Here is a 17,559-nt window from a genome sequence, read left to right on the forward strand (position 1 = left end):
TCTTGGAAGTGATATCAAGGATACTATTAAAATCAAAATGCACATTACTCAATAGAGTCCAACGCCTGACTAACGATGATATCACTGTCTCCAAGAGGTTCATACTTTCCCAAAATAGTTTCTCACTAGCCCTGTTCATCAGAGAAAAGAGGAGAGCAAGTACACACTGGCCTCACCAATGAGGACACACCCAAATGCCCAGGACTGGAAATAAATGTCCAGGCACAGAAGAAAAGAGGTAGAAGGCAAGAAAGTACTTGCAAGGAAAAGAAAAAGAAATCCAGTTCATTCCAGTATCAGCTAATTCTCCAGGCTGCTGACTGTCAACCTCCAGTGCTGGATGACACCAGTTAAGGTCCTTGTCTGTCCGCTTGGCTACCCCTGGCAGAAGGTGGTCCTGCGGATGAACTGGTGGTCTTGATATTGCTAATGTTACCGGCCCCAGGTAAAACTCACAGCAACAGGTCCCACGGAGAATGAAGTGCATCTAATCTGAAAAACTGTAAACACGATCTAGTTGGGAAACAGCTGGATGATGTAACCAGACTGGGAGCCCAGGAGAGCAAAGGCTTCTCAAAGTCAATACCCAGCACTCGGTGGCTTTAGTAGTTATCCTTGTCAAGGATAACTTGAGCCTGTGGCCACACATCGGACAGGGCCAGGGCAGGGGGACCCATGTGGGTGTCAGATCCCCTAGACAGTTGGGCTGCATCACTTCATAGACCAGTGACTGGAAGGTCAAGAAACCTCACTGAAAAAAACCTCATTTCTGCATGTGAGTAATGGGTGGATAATGTGAACTGCCCCAACTCACCATAAGAATGGAATGACCCAAGGAATATGAAAATTCTAAATTGCTATGCAAACAGAATCACAGATAATAATAATAATCTTGATGCTCCCAGATGTTTTATAATTGAACTTATTTCTTAAATTTATATAACACTGTGGCCCCGTATATAGCTTTTTAGGATGGTGTATGTTTGATCAGAGTATAGGGAGTAGCCTGCTGGATTAACAAATAATAGTGGCCTTTTGGCCGTGACAAAATACTTGTCTAAACGCTGACTCTTCCAGCTGAATATGCTTCACTCAGGCTGCCGTACTTTGCTTATGAGAGTGGCACTGCAGCCTAGGGCAGCAGCAGAATGGGTTCAAGCAGCCATCAGACCTAAGTTTTATTCTCAGCTGCACCACCAAATGTCACCTAATGTGACAATGGACAAGTAAAACACTCGGTCCCAGGCTCTTTTGTCTGTGAAGTGGTACTGATAATACCTAGTCCGTAAGGTGGCTGAAAGCACAGAGTGAGATGATCCGTTTAATAAAATGTATGACAGGTGCTGCCCTGAGTACTATAATTATCATGATCTATGGCAGATACTGAGTGAAATGGCAAACTGCTGCTGAAATAGACAGTAGGTCTGTCTGGACATCCACCACAACTATCTGGAAATATTCTTTTAAGAAATGGATTCCATCTTAAAAGAAAAAAAAGTCTAATTCATAGTAACAGAGAATAGAATGGTGGTTACCATAGGCTGGGGGGGTGGAGGAAAAGAGGAGATATGGATCAAAGGGGACACACTTTCAGTTATAAGATGAAGAAATTCTGGAAGCCTGATGCACGGCACGGTGACTGCAATGAATAAAAATGTATTCTATACTTGCAATTTGCTAAGAGAGTAGATCTCAGGTGTTCTCACTACACTCCCAAAAATGGTAATTATGGGAGGTGACTGATGTGTTAGTTAGCTTGACCATGGACATAATTTCACAATGAAGACGTATTTCAAAACATCATGTGTACTTTAAATTCCATAAAAGAAAACCTCATTCAAGTAGCAAAATAAAATACAAATTAAGAGCTTACTAAAGCAGGTCTTTTTTTCCCCTAAAGTATTTCTTTTCTTGAAATCAACTCTTATAACCCCCAAGACTTATTTGAGACCAGAATACAAACCAAAATGAAGTTGCGTTCTGGAGATTTCCAAATCGGATTGATTTCAAGATAATTTAGCTACTAACTTCAACAAGGGAAGGTGAATCAAGGTCAGCATAGAAGCTGAGAGCGTTAACACATCAGCATCCGGCTCAAGACATCCACATGAACTGTACTACCTTAAGTGACAACACAAACCTCTCTGCATTTAAAAAAAAAAAAAAAAAATCTGTAATCTTGATGACCAATCTGTGAGAGGTGTTGAGTGGATCACCTAAGTAATGCTGGCAAAGCACCTTGAAGAGGAAAAAGCAGGATATTAAATATCACTAGTCAAAGGTGCTTATCTTCCAAGCGACTATCTCTAGAAAATCTTTAATCCCAGGCTGGTGACCTTCTGCCACCATGCACATTTCTGAGAGCCCTTTAGAAATTAGCTTCAAGGAAAGAAAAAGGAAAGTTAATCTGCCGATGGAGGGGGAAGGGGGCGGGCAGGGGTGGAATGGGGTTGGCAGGGACAGGAGGAAGGATTATTAGCATAACCAGCCTGTTGGGTTGTTCATTCCTCTCCTTTTCTATTACTGAGGTCATGGGAAAGGGTGGGTCTTGAAAAAATAAACATGAATTTCTCCCAAAGAACTCTCCAATTTGCACATTCCTTGCTAATATACCAAGTATTAGTACACAGCACAATATGTAACTAAATATACATGAGATCATCCTTAGCCTGCCAAAAGACCAAGTCCAACCCAAAGGATCTGGAATCCTAGACTGGGAGATAAATGCGAAGAGTTAGGGGGTGGTAACAGTTAGGGGTAACAGCTGCTTGAGGTACAGGGAGGCTATCAAGAGGCCTCCACTACTGGCTCCAGAATGATCTCCACTATTACCCAAGAGCCAGTGCAACTGTTCACACACTAGTTTAGTTACATCTTCCAAACTGGTCACCATTGGAAGCCCCGCGACTAGTCCCCTTAGGCACAAACCACGTGGGCGAATCTGTTCTGAAAAGGGAAGTCTGAAAGATGAAAGCAACCTAACGAGAGAGGGACAGGGCCCCACAGCTGCCCCGTTTTCTCTTCTTTTTGTAGACACATGGCATGTATGTCAACAGAACTGAAAGGCATGGAAGATCCTCATTCCTTAGTGATCAACTGGTAAAGAATGCCTTTCTAGATATTTTTGCTGGGAAACACCCAGGTTGCTAGCTATTAAATCACAGCTCATTTTTTTTTAATATATTATTTTTCTTTATTCTTTTTTTTTTTTTGAGCTGTGCCACACAGCTTGTGGGATCTTAGTTCCCTGACCAGGGATCAAACCCGGGAGCCCAGCAGTGGAAGCATGGAGTTCTAACCACTGGACTGCCAGGGAGTTCCCTCATTTTCTTTGTATTTAGGTAAAATTAGATTTATTCCTAGAGAGAAAGCATAAACTAACAGAATCTCAAGGTTGAACTGGACTTTGAGATTCTAGAAGACTTTCTACATTGCCCTTGATAGGTGGTTGTTCAGGCCAGGTTTGACCACCACCAAGAACAAGCATATTAGTGAGGACAGAAGCCCAAATTAAACTGGCTTAAGACACCCCAGGGGTGGGGGCAGGTTGAGATTAATGTACTGGCTTATATAGTGGGAAAGTCTGGGGGTGCAACTTCAGGCATGGCTGCATCCAGCCGCGGCTCAGAGATGGTAGGAATTCTTTGTCTTCATGCTCCATCCCCAGGAGCTTTGGGTTTACATCACCTTTACAGCTTAGCAACCCCGAAGGCTAGACAAAATCTCATTAGGCTGGCTGAGATTTTATATCTCACCTCAATGTAATCACTATAACCCAGGACAAGGAATCCTCTGAATGGCCAGGTTTGAGGCCCATCCTTGGGGAAGAGGAGAGGGAGGGATTCAGCCCCTTCTAAACTACACTGACTGAGAAAAGAGTGGGTGTAGGGGTTTGAGCATCAGATCCTGTCACTGCCACCTAAAGAAGGTGGGATGGGTGTCTGCAGGTGAAAACCCATGTCCCTAAGTGATTTCTGCTCTTCTCCCATCTTTGAGTAACTGCCAGAAATGATGCTGAATTAAATGTTTCTGCCCACAGTACACATCCCAATGACTTGTGGGGTCATTCAAGGGAAGTGTAATTAACTGGGTAGCCTGCACAGTATTTTTAGAGCCCCAGTATACCTTCTACTTCATATCTATGTAAAGGCCAACTATTTCCACTCCTTTAAAGATGGCTTCTATGCCATAATTTTTAGTGTAATAATTTTCTCCATAATTTTCGTAACTTGCTGCTGAATATAAGCTGTAACTGTTGTCAGTTCCTTTTAAAGCACATTCAATAAGAACTTAGACACAAGCATAATGAAGAACATGTGTCTAAATATAATCTTTCCTGCTAACAAAAGGGATACAGAGGATGGTACCGCCCCATGTTAAGAATACTAACAAGCCTGAGATCCTGGAGGGCAGAGCATGAAGTTCTCCGCTGGCTCCCTTCTCACACTGAATCATGCAGATAGAGAGTGGAGTGGTGTGAAAATATACATGTATAACTGAGTCACGCTGCTGTACAGAAGACATTAACACAACGTTGTAAAGCAACTATACTTCAATAAAATTTTTTTAAAAAAGGAGGCAAAAAGGAGGCCACCTAGAGCCATATGGCCAGTGATTACCTGCCACTTACCAGCTGTGTCCCCTGGGGTGAGTTACTTCAGCTGTCTGTACCTCAGTTTCTTCATCTTTTTAATGGAGCAGAGAAATGATCTTATAGGGGTTTTTGTGCAACGTAAATGAGTTCATTCTAAACTGTTCAGTACTAATTCCAAAACACTTAGAATACTGCCTGGCACATAGTAGGAGCTGTTTTCAGCACCATCACCACAAGCATCACCACCTTATCTCCCGATGCCATGGCATCTAATGAACAGTATTCCATTTATGTCAATGGGGACTGACTGACCTGGATCACAACACGGCAATTACAAGAGCCATACCAGACAGTTGCTTTCAATAGTTAGGTCAGAAGAAATGAAAGAACCTGTCTATCACACTCATCCTCGACAACCAGACTTCACTTGAGAGTAAACCCTGTTCTGTATTACCTCCTATTAGGAAAGGAATGTTTCTTAGAGCAACAGATGTTACTCTAAGACATCCTGACACACACAAATCCCAGCTTATAAAACAAATACGTTAGAGGTTGACTGACCAATATACAAAAAGATCCCAGCCACAGTTGCTTTCAGGCAGCGGTTCCTAACTAAAGGTGCATCCCAGTATCATCTGTGGAATTTTGAAAAACACATGTGCCCAAGAACCCAGCCAGGAAGACTCCAATTCGGTGCACATCTTAATCTCCGAAGAGCCACTTGGGGATTCCAATGTGTGCCCTCAACTAAGAACTCTGACTAGGAATCAGGGGCTTTCAACTCTGGGTGCGTTTAAAAATTGCATGACAAGGCCTCCAGGGCCCCGGAATGAGGAACTGAACAACCATGACCTTAAAGGTTCTCCGGGTGGTTCTTGGGAGCAATCGGGGCTGAGTGTTCCTGCCTTAAATAATTAAACCTTCTGACAAATGCAAGACATGATTTATTTACATACACATTTTCAGAAGCATATCTACAGGTGATTCCTGATTACAAGGTAAAGGGAAGGTAAAGGGAAACAGAGTTCATGGATAATCCAATATCACAGTACAAACATGTCAACTCTTAATATCCATGGGGGAATTAGGTAGTTTACAAACTAATCATGACTAAGGCCCAGCAAGGAATGGGGATGGGCTTCCTTCTCTCAGCCTTACTCCCCAGCTCTGGCCTCCACACCTCTGGCCTCCACACCTCTGGCCTCCACACCGGCCTTCAAACCAGCACAGGTTCTTAGGAACATGGGGGTGGCAGGCCTAACCACCCTGGACCTCAACTGTACTTTAACTGTGGTTAATGTGCAAACAGATTAATCAGAAGCAGCATAATAAAGAGGCAACTCTGCTTTGTATGGGTGAACTCTACTCTTGTTAAAAAAAAAAACAAGACTCACGCTAAGTTAATTTTTATTCATTTTTCACCTTTTCTTGTCAAAGCAACTTTAACTGGGCAATGACAAGGCAGTTTTAAATCGGACAGTAAGTCATATATCATTGCTAAATTTAGGAATTCTAAATATTTCAGATTTCTTGCATGCTTTCAGACAAAATCAATACTGCGGACAAACTCCATTTTGAAATTTATCCATGCAGATTTTGAGACATGATAGACATCCACTAATAATTTTTTGTCACTTAATTCTAACATAAAGTGTTTAAATGCACTTCTGAAGTAAATGCTTCTCATGAGTCATGCCCAGTGTAACTAGACTCTTCCCTCTTAAAGCCTCTCTTTTGAGGAATTAGCCTTTTCGCTCTCTTCTATGATAAATGAGATATGGGATGAAATAAGTTAATACACCTCTTTCAGAATTTGTTTTCCCCTTTCCTCCAAGTTTTCATTTTAATTTAATTTAATACAAAATAAAAAAGTTGAAAAAGCTGTATATGGAATATTCATATACACTCAGCCTAGATTCAGCAATTAACATTTGGCCATATTTGATTTTTTTCTCTCACTCCATGCATACACTTCTGGCTAAACCATCTGAAAATAAATAGCTGACAGAGATTACTTCATTCCTGAAAAATTCAGCATGCATACCCCTGGAAGAGAGAGATTCCCTGTATACCTTCAATACTATTATCACTGTTCGGAAAATGAACGATAATTTCCTAACAGTATAGCTTGTACACTTTCAAATGCCCCCCAACTGTCCCTAAAATGTCTTTACGATATTCCTATCTTTTTTTCCAAGTCTCCGGTGAATTTATCGTGGAGTCATGTGATGTGCTCATTAAACGTGCTCGTTCCATGAGAAATGCCTGTCAGACCACGGATTCTCTGTGGCCATTACAGAAAGCAGCTTCCTGTTTCTGCAGTTATCAACTTAAGATTTATCTGTAAAGCTTTCAAGGTGTCCTAAGCTCTCCTTTCTTCTGACTGGCCCACAGAGGGTTTGTGATGTCCACAGAGGTATTTTTGAAATTGGAGCAGGAACAAACTATACAAAAGAACATCAGCTTTACCTCAGACGTTCTCTCTAGCCTTCATTTCTTTTCACGAATCCTTCATTCTGAGTAAATGTTGCCCCGCCATTCTACCTGAGTAAGTAGGTCTCGGCAGTAGCTGACAGGTAATGGTGTGAGAACGCTCAGAAGCCTGTTTGTAACCTTGTAGCATCGCAAGCATTTATATTTTACTTTAAGGTGGATGTGCAGAAATTGCGAGGCTGTGTAACTATGGTGGTAAACGTGGTGGAGATGGCGGTGCAGGTGATGGTGGCAGTGGAGGTGAGGTCACGGTGATAATGGTGGTGGCGGCCTCCATTTCAGGCCCTTGCCCCCCAAACAAGTATATATTCAGAAATATAAACCATAATTAGGGTCAACTGACAATCTGCTACTCCATTACAATAATAGCAAAATGTTCACGGAATCTCCTTTTGCAAGTTTGTAAGTTTTGTGGGGTTCCCTTAGAGCACAGAGAATTTCACGTATTTCTACACTTTTAAGTGTTAGCAATACATCCACTGACATTTCATTTCAGTTGGGAACATAAAGAGATCAGGATTACCCAACTAGGATAATGACCACGGCCAACCAAGCAGAGAGTTCTTCAGAAAATCTCAACCAATACCTGGGCAACACTTTACACCCAAGAACTTAGCTTCATCATTTGAGATAAGTGCTTTCTCTGGTGCTAACGCCCATTTAAACCATGGCATGTACCCATAATCATTCTACAGAGGGTGTTTTTTGACCAAACACTGAAGAGTCGCTGCAGTCAGCTCTGTAAGACCTACTTGCTAAGAATGTTCCAGAGAGTATAAAGCATTAACATACATATTGTAGGTCCTTATGAAGTACAACATACATCTGTGTGTCTGGAAGTCGGCATCTCCAGACAGATGGGAACCCTCAAGGTGTGACGACCCGCGGCTTAACCTCTAACTTGGTGATGATAAGTGTTCATCACTTATTCGTCTGCCCCAATTTACCTTCATTATGTAGGGAATCAATAAGTCCAGCATAATTTCACCATTTACATTGTTTAAATATTACAGGCCACCTTCAAAATTAGTTTTATGGTCCAGTTTCATCCATCACCAGCTCCTGACTGTGCACACTTAACAGCAGGTATTGTGTGAATCTAGAATAATGACCCATCCTGAGCCCCTATGCAGCAGGACTCTGTTACTGAGTCTTCCTGTAACAAACCAGTATCTATTCAACCACAGTTAACGGAAAGAAGAAATTGCATAAACACCAAATGAACCTAGCAGAGGTTCTAGTAGAAAGCAAAATGCTGGCACGCCTTGAGAAGGCCCATCCCAGGCAGCTTTGAAGCTAAGGGACCAAAGACATGACCAATCTAATCTTTAACTTGCTAAAAACAATTTCAGCAAATTCCAACATGCATACGTAGTCTGTTGAGCAAAACCTAACCTTCGTGTGGATAATGTCAGCAACTTTAGCTACCAATTATTATTACCTCTCTTTTATTTACTTATTTATTTTATTTATTTATTTTTGGCCTCGCTGCACGGCTTGTGGAATCTTAGTTCCCTGGCCAGGGGTTGAACCTGGGCCCTCAGCAGTGAGAGTGCGGGCGGAGTCCTAACCACTGGACCCCCAGGGAATTCCCTTAACTGTCTCTTTTAAAAACTGCAAGATTTGGCCAAGAAATGAGAAAGGTATCCATGCCTTTCCTAGAACTTTTCTAAGTTCCTCTTTGTGGGATGAGATTGATATGCAGAAGAGAGGGATATTTCGATTTATGGTACAATTGATTTTTTCTTTAACTGGCAGTACAGGAAGCCTTACAAATGCTAAACCAAACATGCAGAAACAGAGTTTTTGTCATGCGACAAAGAACGTGATTCCATCATACAAATGAAAGTTTAACGACGGAAGAAGATTTGACAAAAGAACGCATACCTGCTCTTTGGACGGCACCAGGAGTTCTTCAATCGTCATGCTGTCCCGCGCGAAGGAGCTTCTGTTCAAGGTGTAAGACCTATCCGAACTGAAGGAGCGGAGGCTGTTGTAGTTACAGTTAACCATTCAAGAGTGGGAGATGACGATGAGATGGATAAAAGAACGTTAATGCATGCAACTTGAAGAACAGGCAAGATGGCCAAAAACATCAACCAAAGTCGTTCTTGAAAAGACATCATCAAAAATAAACTCCCTTATACTTTAGGAAATTTCTTAAGCTTAGACAACCTCACGATCAGGTTTTGTTTAAAATTAGGCGAGTTGGTGTTCAATCTTTGAGAAGGTGAAATGTGTGAAAATGTGGATATTTCACTGTGACAGTCGAACCAACATGACTCCAGATGACTGCAGATAATTTGATAACTAGAGAGATTTTTCTTGGTTAAGACCTTCTTTTAGAGTCTCCTCCCTTTCTGGTCCATATTTGTCTATCTCGCACTACTGAATGGAATTATGGTGCTGTAAATGTATCCGTTAATAAGGCTTTGGGAACTAGATGTGAATTTAACCTATTCAGAGCTCTGGTTTATAGTGGCTTCTCATGGAAAACGTGAAGAGGGAAGGAGGGTTATGAATACACCTTACATTATCTTCATTGCCATCTCTCTGGCCTGGAAAAATTCAAATTCCATGTATGGTTATCTTGTCTCTCCTTACTGTATGCTTTTTTTCTTTGCTTCTTCTCTTCTCCTTTCTAGCCTCTCTCAAATCCTCTACACAGGCTTTGAACTTCCCAGAATGCAGGAGTCCTGACGTCCTGAAGTACCACTCACCACCTTGACCTCTAAACTAAATACCAAGAGGGCTTGGGGGATGGGCAAAACGGGTGAAGGTGGTCAAAACGTATAACCTTCCAGTTATAAAATGTGAATACTTCACATTTAGTTACTTGCTTATTTTCATTTTCTCAAATCACATTTTATTTTACGTGACTTCCAGTTGTAAGTCCTGAGGATTTAATGTACAGCATGCTGCCCATCGTTTATAATACTGTTTTGTATGTTTGAAAGTTGCTAAGAGAGATTTTTGTTTTGGCCGTGCCACGCAGTATGTGGGATCTTAGTTCCCCGACCAGGGATCGAACCCGTGGCCCCTGCAGTGGAAGTGCAGAGTCTCAACCATGGGACCGCCAGGGAATTCCCGAGAGTAAATCTTAAAAGTTCTCATCATAATAAAAAAAAAATGTGTAATTATGAATGGTGATGAATGTTAACTAGACTTATTGTGATGACAGTTTTGCAATATATATGTATATTGAATCATGTTATATACCTGAAACTAACATAATGTTATATGTCAATTATATCTCAATTTAAAAAAAAAGAGACCAATAGAGTCAGGGACGCTGGTAACCCTGCAGATATTCACAAAGGGCACACAGGCAGGCTGGAGTGGCAGCTCATCTGAGCCTTGGCGGAACCCCCGTGATCCTTCAAGAACAAAGAGGATGGAGGCTGGTGAGCTGCTCCGAGGCCATCTTCCACTCGCCTCCCTACCAGGTAGGCTGTCGTGAGGTAGCTTTTCACTGCCTCCCATTTTGAAAGAGGTCTGAGGCTTCCTGCCATGCCCTCCTTGGAAGAAAGCGGTCTGGAACTGGCTCCTTAGCAATGGGGCAGCCCACAGCTAGTGTGGTAGACACACAGCCCCTTTGGTTTTGGTGTCATCCTCTCTGGTGTGGAAGACAAGGGCCACAGGAAGTGAGCCCCGCCTAGGAAGTAATCAACTGTCTGAATTTAAACGTGGCTGCTCGAATCTTCACCAGCCGAATCTGGCAGACTTTGGCCTGGCCATGCCTTTGTCTGTGCTTGACAGGGGAAAGAGCAAAGGAGAGGTAACTAAGGAATGATTCTGTGCTTGCACAAAATGATTTCTTCCCCCACTGCCTACATTAAAGGCATATATGGATATATTTTAGAGACACCAAAGAGTATCCAAAAGTGGGGATTTTTATATCAAGATACAGAGGCCCCCAAATGACAGACATAATTCTAAGTGTCTACACAAATGGCTAGGTACATGCTTCTAGGATGAGAGCCTTACTTTCTCCAAAATAACCATCATTCTACAGAGTCATTATCTGATGTATTAAGCAAATACTTACTAAGTGACCATTATGAGAGGGACACAATATCAGAAAATGGATATAGAAGAAAAAAAAAAGAGCATTATCCCTGCATAGAGCTTACCCAGTAAGCCATGTGACTCTGACCTCTTGCACCGTTGGGCCTCCAGTGCCCAATCATATATGACCCGTCACTCTTTTTTTTTTTCCTATTTTTGTTGCAAACTTTTGTTACTCCTGTTTCTAGCCCCATCCCTTCTCTCAGATGCAATATAAGCTTCCTAAAAGCAGGAATTCTCTTTCTACTTTCTAACTCAACACCATCCAACAGAACTTTCTTTTCCAACAGATGATGGACACGTACTCAATCTGCTCTGTCCAATACACTGAGCACCTGAAGTGCGGGTAGTGTGACAGAAGAGCTGCATTTAATTTTATTTAATTTTAATTCATTTTAACTTAAATAATCCTATGTGCCTGGCAGCTAGACCATTAGATAGTGCAACTTCTACGTACTTATAGCAAGACTCCATTTTGCCCCCGTGATGTGATTTGAGAGGCACAGGAAGTTCCACACTCTGCATCAGATATTCATTTCTTCAAATTTTGGTTCCCATGGCACATGGTAATATTGGTGGTACGTGAGAACAGTTTTTTTATTGTATATGTGAACAAACACAAGTTTTTTTAAATGATGACACGTTCATTTTAACTTTAGTTTTTAAACATATCTAAGATGTGTGTTTTTTTTTTTTAAAAAACATCCTTTCTTTCTTTTAACTTACGTAGGAGTGCCAACAAAAGAACAGAGCCTAGAATTGGGAGCTACCAATGGAAAAGTCTAAAGATGTCCTCATTTTACATAATGTCACTTGACATAATTCCTACTCCTGACTAATTTACATTAGGCAGATGGAGCCGATTAACGGCATCGAGCTGCATTCTGAATCCTTAATATATTGAAGTATTGATACTTTCAGCTACTAAAATGAGAGATTATTTGCATGGGGGTCTGGAAGGCATTAAGTTGTTTTTCCCTGAGGTCAACGATATTATTTGCAGCCATCAGTATACCCTAAGTGTTAAACAGGGGAAATGTTAGAAAAACACATGCTTCAGGTTTCTGAAGTTATACTGAAGTACCTAGCACAGCTTAGAACAGAACCCAGCAAACAAACAGCCCTTCCGATCAAGACTTTTCCTTTAAACCCAGTGCAATTTCTCCAGTTACTTCATGCACTATACAACTTCGTTAAGAGAAATAAATTCCTCACGTATTCAGTCAACTTTGCGTAAGTAAACATTACTTGTCATACATTTAGTTACTTGCTTATTTTCTCAAATCACAAAACCGATTTTCTAAAGCTGAGCAGAGAAATAAAAAAGAAAAAGCACATGGCAGCACAGCATAGCACAGCACGATGCTGGAGAAAATAAAGATGAGAAAATGAGTCAAGGAAGAGCAGAGAAACACTGTCAAGGTGCCGTATTTTCTTACCTGATCTTGGGACTATTTTTAAGTATTTTTAGAAAAAACAGAAGAAGTAGAAAGCAAAAAAATCAGACAGGGAAAAAAAGAAAAATAAATGTTATGGTTGAATGAGTTACACATTTAATGTATCCCTTTTTAAATGTTACACTCAGAATATTATACTTGGTAACAGTTTAACAGTACTTTAAGAAACATACCGGCTTTATAGATAATTCGCCTCTGAGCATAACATCAGTTGCAATGCAAAAAAATGAGTTACATATAATAGCAACAAATAAGAATGGTGCAATCCAAACTACAAGTATGGAAGCCTCAGAAATGTCTTGTGGAAAATTTATAAGAGACAATATACTGGTTTCAACTCTCACTGGAGGTCAGCTGCTACAATTCCCTATATACAAATGATTGAGTCATGAAATGTAGCTTTTATGTATTATCTGAGGAAGAGAATCAGCTAGTTATTGGATTACAAAAGCTCTTCAATCTCTAAATAGACTTTTCCCTTGGGGTCCCTTAAGATTCTGCAATATTTTCAGTTGTAACTTGTTATCTGTGATTACCTGAAATAAGACATGTTTTTAAAAACTTATTTTCCCCTTCTTACTAATGACACCTGCTACAATGAGATTTTAAGGCCTTTTATAAATATATATATAAAGCCAAAATTCTAATAAGTTACATGAGGCTCCAAATTCTATTAAACAAAAAAAGATTAACTCAAAGAAAAATCAATTCAGTGTCTAACCTGGCCACATCAATGGACACTGAGAATAAACTCCCAGGTTTACTTTGAGGCAAGTGCTGTTTACTATTAGACAATGAAACTTTTAACAACAGATCCTTAAACTATAGGAAAATGTCCCCAGGGCGCTAGCTTAGAAGGTTTAATTATTAGCTTAAAATAACTTGACTGTCAGCAAACAGGCTGTTAACCCAACCAGGGAAAAGAAGTCCCCAAATTCTGGACAAGGTTCTGTTTCTTTCAACCAGTGTCAGGCTGGAGCCAAAGCTTTCCACATACAAAAGCTGTAGCTTCAGTTTTCAGAGCTGAATTTGCTACCATTCTACCTGTAACTTTTGGTTAAGTCACTGTTTCACTCTTAACATCTAAACAAAGTAATGGCATACTTTTCAAAGAGATACTCAGTTGACAGACAATTCCAATAAACAATACATAATTTTTTCCCAAGAATGCTCTTTTAAGTCTCAATCATAAATTGTTCTTTCAGTCATGAAGAGAGAATAGTGAACAATCAACACAATATTTCTTACTTATTGGAAAAGAGGATCTTTCTTTCACTATGGAACAAAACTTAATTTTAAAACATGTGACCTAGATTGGTTCTCTCCGTTTGCCAGTGAGCTCTTTTGCTATTATGCTTGAAGCACTACTGCCACGTGGGGAAAAAAAGAACAAACGATTAACACATTCAATTGCATAAAATTAAGGACTGAAAACCACAAAAGAAGACAGCAGAGCATGTGTACATTTCACCAAATTCACATCCTTATCCAAAGAGCAAACTTGGGGATAATGTGAAAAATGAAAATGATTTCGGTTTATGACACATCATGGTTGTTTTAAATTAACTGTGAGAAAAGAGCAACGATAAAATACCTGGCAGAGCGGGCCCCCAGACTAAAGCCCATGTAGCCCTCTGCGGGCAGAGAATCATCGCCCAGTTCCTTAAGGTCTTGTGGCCCAAGATACTTGTCCGTGTCGCCTGTCATTGCATCTTCACCTGCGGATGCACAAAGCAAGCCCAAATCAGAAGCTTCCCTTTTGAAAATGTGTCTGTTGGGGAGAAACCTGTTCCTCCGGTCATTGGCCAATCACCCATTTCTCTCATGTTCATTTCCCCTCATCCCCCCCGGATAATATTTGAAACTGCCATTAGAAGGAAAAAGTATAGGTAGAGGTTAGTTCATCACTTCAATAGTGAATTTATTGTGACCACCTAGAGGGGTGGGATACAGAGGGCGGGAGGGAGACGCAAGAGGGAGGCGATATAGGGATATAAGTATATGTATAGCTGATCCACTTTGTTATACAGCAGAAACTAACACACCATTGTAAAGCAATTATACTCCAATAAAGATGTTAAAAAAAAAATAGTGAATTTAAGCAGCAGAAAGAGCTCCTGGCATTAGGTACCAATTTTAAACCATTTCTGTATCTCCTTCCTCCCTGCCTCAAGCCCCAGCTGACTAGAAAGGTTGATCTCTTCTGTCAGCTAGAGTTTTCCTGGCCCAACCATGATGAGGGCAGCTTGTTTGAATGGACCTGGATTGCAAAATAAGAGGCATCTCTTCATTACTGTTCTGCAAATTGTATGTGGGAAGGGAACCGACTTTATTTTAAATGTTCTTCTCACACCCAGGATTTCAATTTGGGGTTTATGTAAAAAACTAGCAAGTTATTTAATCTGAAACTACAACTGCTCAACTGGGGAACCTTGAAACACATCCATTTTGAACTGTTTCAAAATCTATCAAATTAACAACTCAGTCCAGCTGCCCCAGTGCTTGAACCCTGCTTGGAAAGCAGCTCTACCTTCAATAGAGATCAAATGGGGGCTTCAGTAGTTGTAAAGAAGGATGAAATAAATTGCTCTTGAACCACCTATACAAAGAGTTAATTGCCTAAAATACTTTTACTAGCTACACACGTACAACATGACCTCACACGGGAATAAACCACATTCCAGGGGTGACAGGGCAGGTTTTCCAGATGCCTTTTGCCCTCTGGGACATTTCCCATCCTTCTCAAAATGCAGCACGGGCTGTGGAAAAGTTCCTTTCACAAACAGGCAAACCCTATCTCCTTTTTCTGACTCTTGTTCTACTGGATACAAGCTTGGCTGGCCGAGCCAGATTTCAAAGGAGTACATGTTATGTTTTCTCAAAGGTAAGCGATTTCACCCACTCCAGCTCTATTTTCCAGTCCTTCATTCAGCACTGTTTATAATTTCCATTCATTTAAACTCGGGAAACCACAAGAGCTCAGCTTTTAAGCTACCAATCAAGTCTAAAAATCCAATAGCAACTACTGTTTTCGCCAGTGTAAAAACCAAACAGATCAACTTTCCATAGCTACCCGGCTACCCGGTACCAAGAGATTATTTTCAGTAACTATTTACAGCTGGGCTGCTTGCACACTCACTACATAGGAAACAAAAACAGCACACGCCAAGTACGACTTAAAGAAAGATCTTACTCTGTGGCAAAGCCATTTCCACCGGGCTGGGCTGATCAAATGTTTTCCTGATGTTTCCAGGAATCCCTGAAGCAGTGATTTGGGCTCTACCTCCAAATCAGCCCAAACCAGTCCCTGGGTTGGATCCACTGTCTTCACCACTTCCTCCAAGTTCCTCTCAGCATCTTCGTCTCCTCGCCAGCAACTGAAGAATTACACATCTTTTCCTGCCCATCAGTGTTCAAAGATTTTCAATATTTTAGATGGAAAAAAAAAAAAAACCAACCCCCAAATCTGGCTACATTTCATTGAGATCAAGATCCTTTTCGATCACTCCGCAGACATCCTTTTAAAACTCCTTCTGATTGGATTAAAAACTCCTCTGGCAAGCCTCTAGCAGGATCGAATGGTGACATAAATGCAAGCCCCTGAGTTATTTGTATGTTAATATGAGGACTGCTCCAGTGTAGACTTTCGGTAATTTGATACCGATGCCCGGTGCCTAACCGGGTAGCCGAGGCAGCCTGAAATCTAGGGAGGGCCGGCGAGTGAGCCACTGCATTTAATTAGGAGGCGACTCTTCTCCAACCTGAAGGAAGAAACGGCCAACCCAGGTAGAGAGGAAAAACAGGAGAAGAAAACAAAGACGCGGCCCAGGCAGGGAGTGGCAGAGAGCTCCAGGCAAACTTTAACTTTGTTCTCAGCTGGGAGCCGGGTTATTTATGGTCCCTGTCAGGTGGAAGGAGGGGAAAAAAAAAGAGAGAGAGGGAGGAAGGGAGGGAGGGAGGGCGGACCTGCCCTCGGGTTGAGGTTGGGAAACTGTGGGGCAGAGGGAAGCGGCCGGGAGCCTCAGAACTCTCCCAGAAGCCCTGGAGAACGAGCCCATCACCGCTGCTTTTGATCCAGAGCTGCAGGAAAGAAGGGAGACAAGCCGGGAAAACGGAGTGGATATTGTCTTAACTTCAGCACAAGCTCTTTCAATTCTCTGATGCGATTAAAGTCACTAACTGGTCCTCCCTCCTTGAGGGGTCCCTGGCGAGGGGGAGAGGAGGAGGAACCGGGGTTGGCTGGGGAGGTCTCGGCTGCGAGGGGCTGCAGGCGGCCAAGGAGGCGCTTCTGTCACTGCGCTGTTCCGCTGCTTCCCTCTCTCTGGGGCTCCTGGCCTCCCTTCCCAGCTGTTCCACCCTGTTTTTGTTGGCAGTGGAGGGAAAAGCTAGCCGGACTTCTGCATCCTCCATCTGGGTACACAGGAGAGGCAATTTCAATTGCTTTTTCTCAGAAGAGCTGGAGCGTCGGCCTAGAAAGGGGCAAGGGTTTGGACATGATCTTGAAGGAAGTGGTCTGCAGCACTTTTGCGTATATTGCATCTATCTCTTCGACTGTTACCTAAATATACAGAAATGTGAATCTGTAGCACTGAGGAGGTGGGGTACAGATTTGTGGTTCCTGGATCAATGCATAAATAATGACTCATCTAATATTCAGACGATACGACACCTGGTGCTTTAATTTGATCCGCCCGGCTATAATCAACATTGAAAATACCCAGAAAGTGAAGGGAAGCCATTTATACTGCCTGGTACATATGGAAAAATATTCCCCCCAATAATAATATAAACAAAAAGAATCATTTCCAACTCTTTAAAGAATGGAAGGGGAAGTCATGGGTAACATGGAGAAAATGTCTGAAGGTCAATCTGTTTTCCACAAGTGCACTTAAAATCCAAGCTACTGGGACTTCCCTGGCGTCCAGTGGTTAAGACTCCGCGCTTCCA

The 17,559-nt window shown here is 41.7% G+C and overlaps 1 protein-coding gene across 20 annotated transcripts in view; it reads right to left on the reverse strand.

Moving 5' to 3' along the window:
- ANK3 (ankyrin 3) overlaps positions 1 to 17,559 on the reverse strand; it is a 681,638-nt gene that overhangs the window by 89,614 nt on the left and 574,465 nt on the right. For 18 of the 20 annotated variants that reach the window (XM_027091793.1, XM_027091782.1, XM_027091795.1 and 15 more), the window contains 2 exons: positions 14,207 to 14,330; positions 8,975 to 9,077 (listed from right to left, as the gene is read on the reverse strand). In XM_027091793.1, the coding sequence (XP_026947594.1) occupies positions 8,975 to 9,077; positions 14,207 to 14,330 (227 nt within the window). Of the gene's footprint in view, positions 1 to 8,974; positions 9,078 to 14,206; positions 14,331 to 15,805; positions 16,532 to 17,559 lie in introns of those variants that run through there. The other 2 variants (XM_027091794.1, XM_027091780.1) reach the window with 2 other exon arrangements.

Source organism: Aethalodelphis obliquidens, unplaced genomic scaffold (genome assembly GCF_003676395.1).
Source record: "Aethalodelphis obliquidens isolate GAN/ISIS:26980383/991018 unplaced genomic scaffold, ASM367639v1 scaffold73, whole genome shotgun sequence".
NCBI classification, from domain to species: Eukaryota; Metazoa; Chordata; class Mammalia; order Artiodactyla; family Delphinidae; genus Aethalodelphis; species Aethalodelphis obliquidens.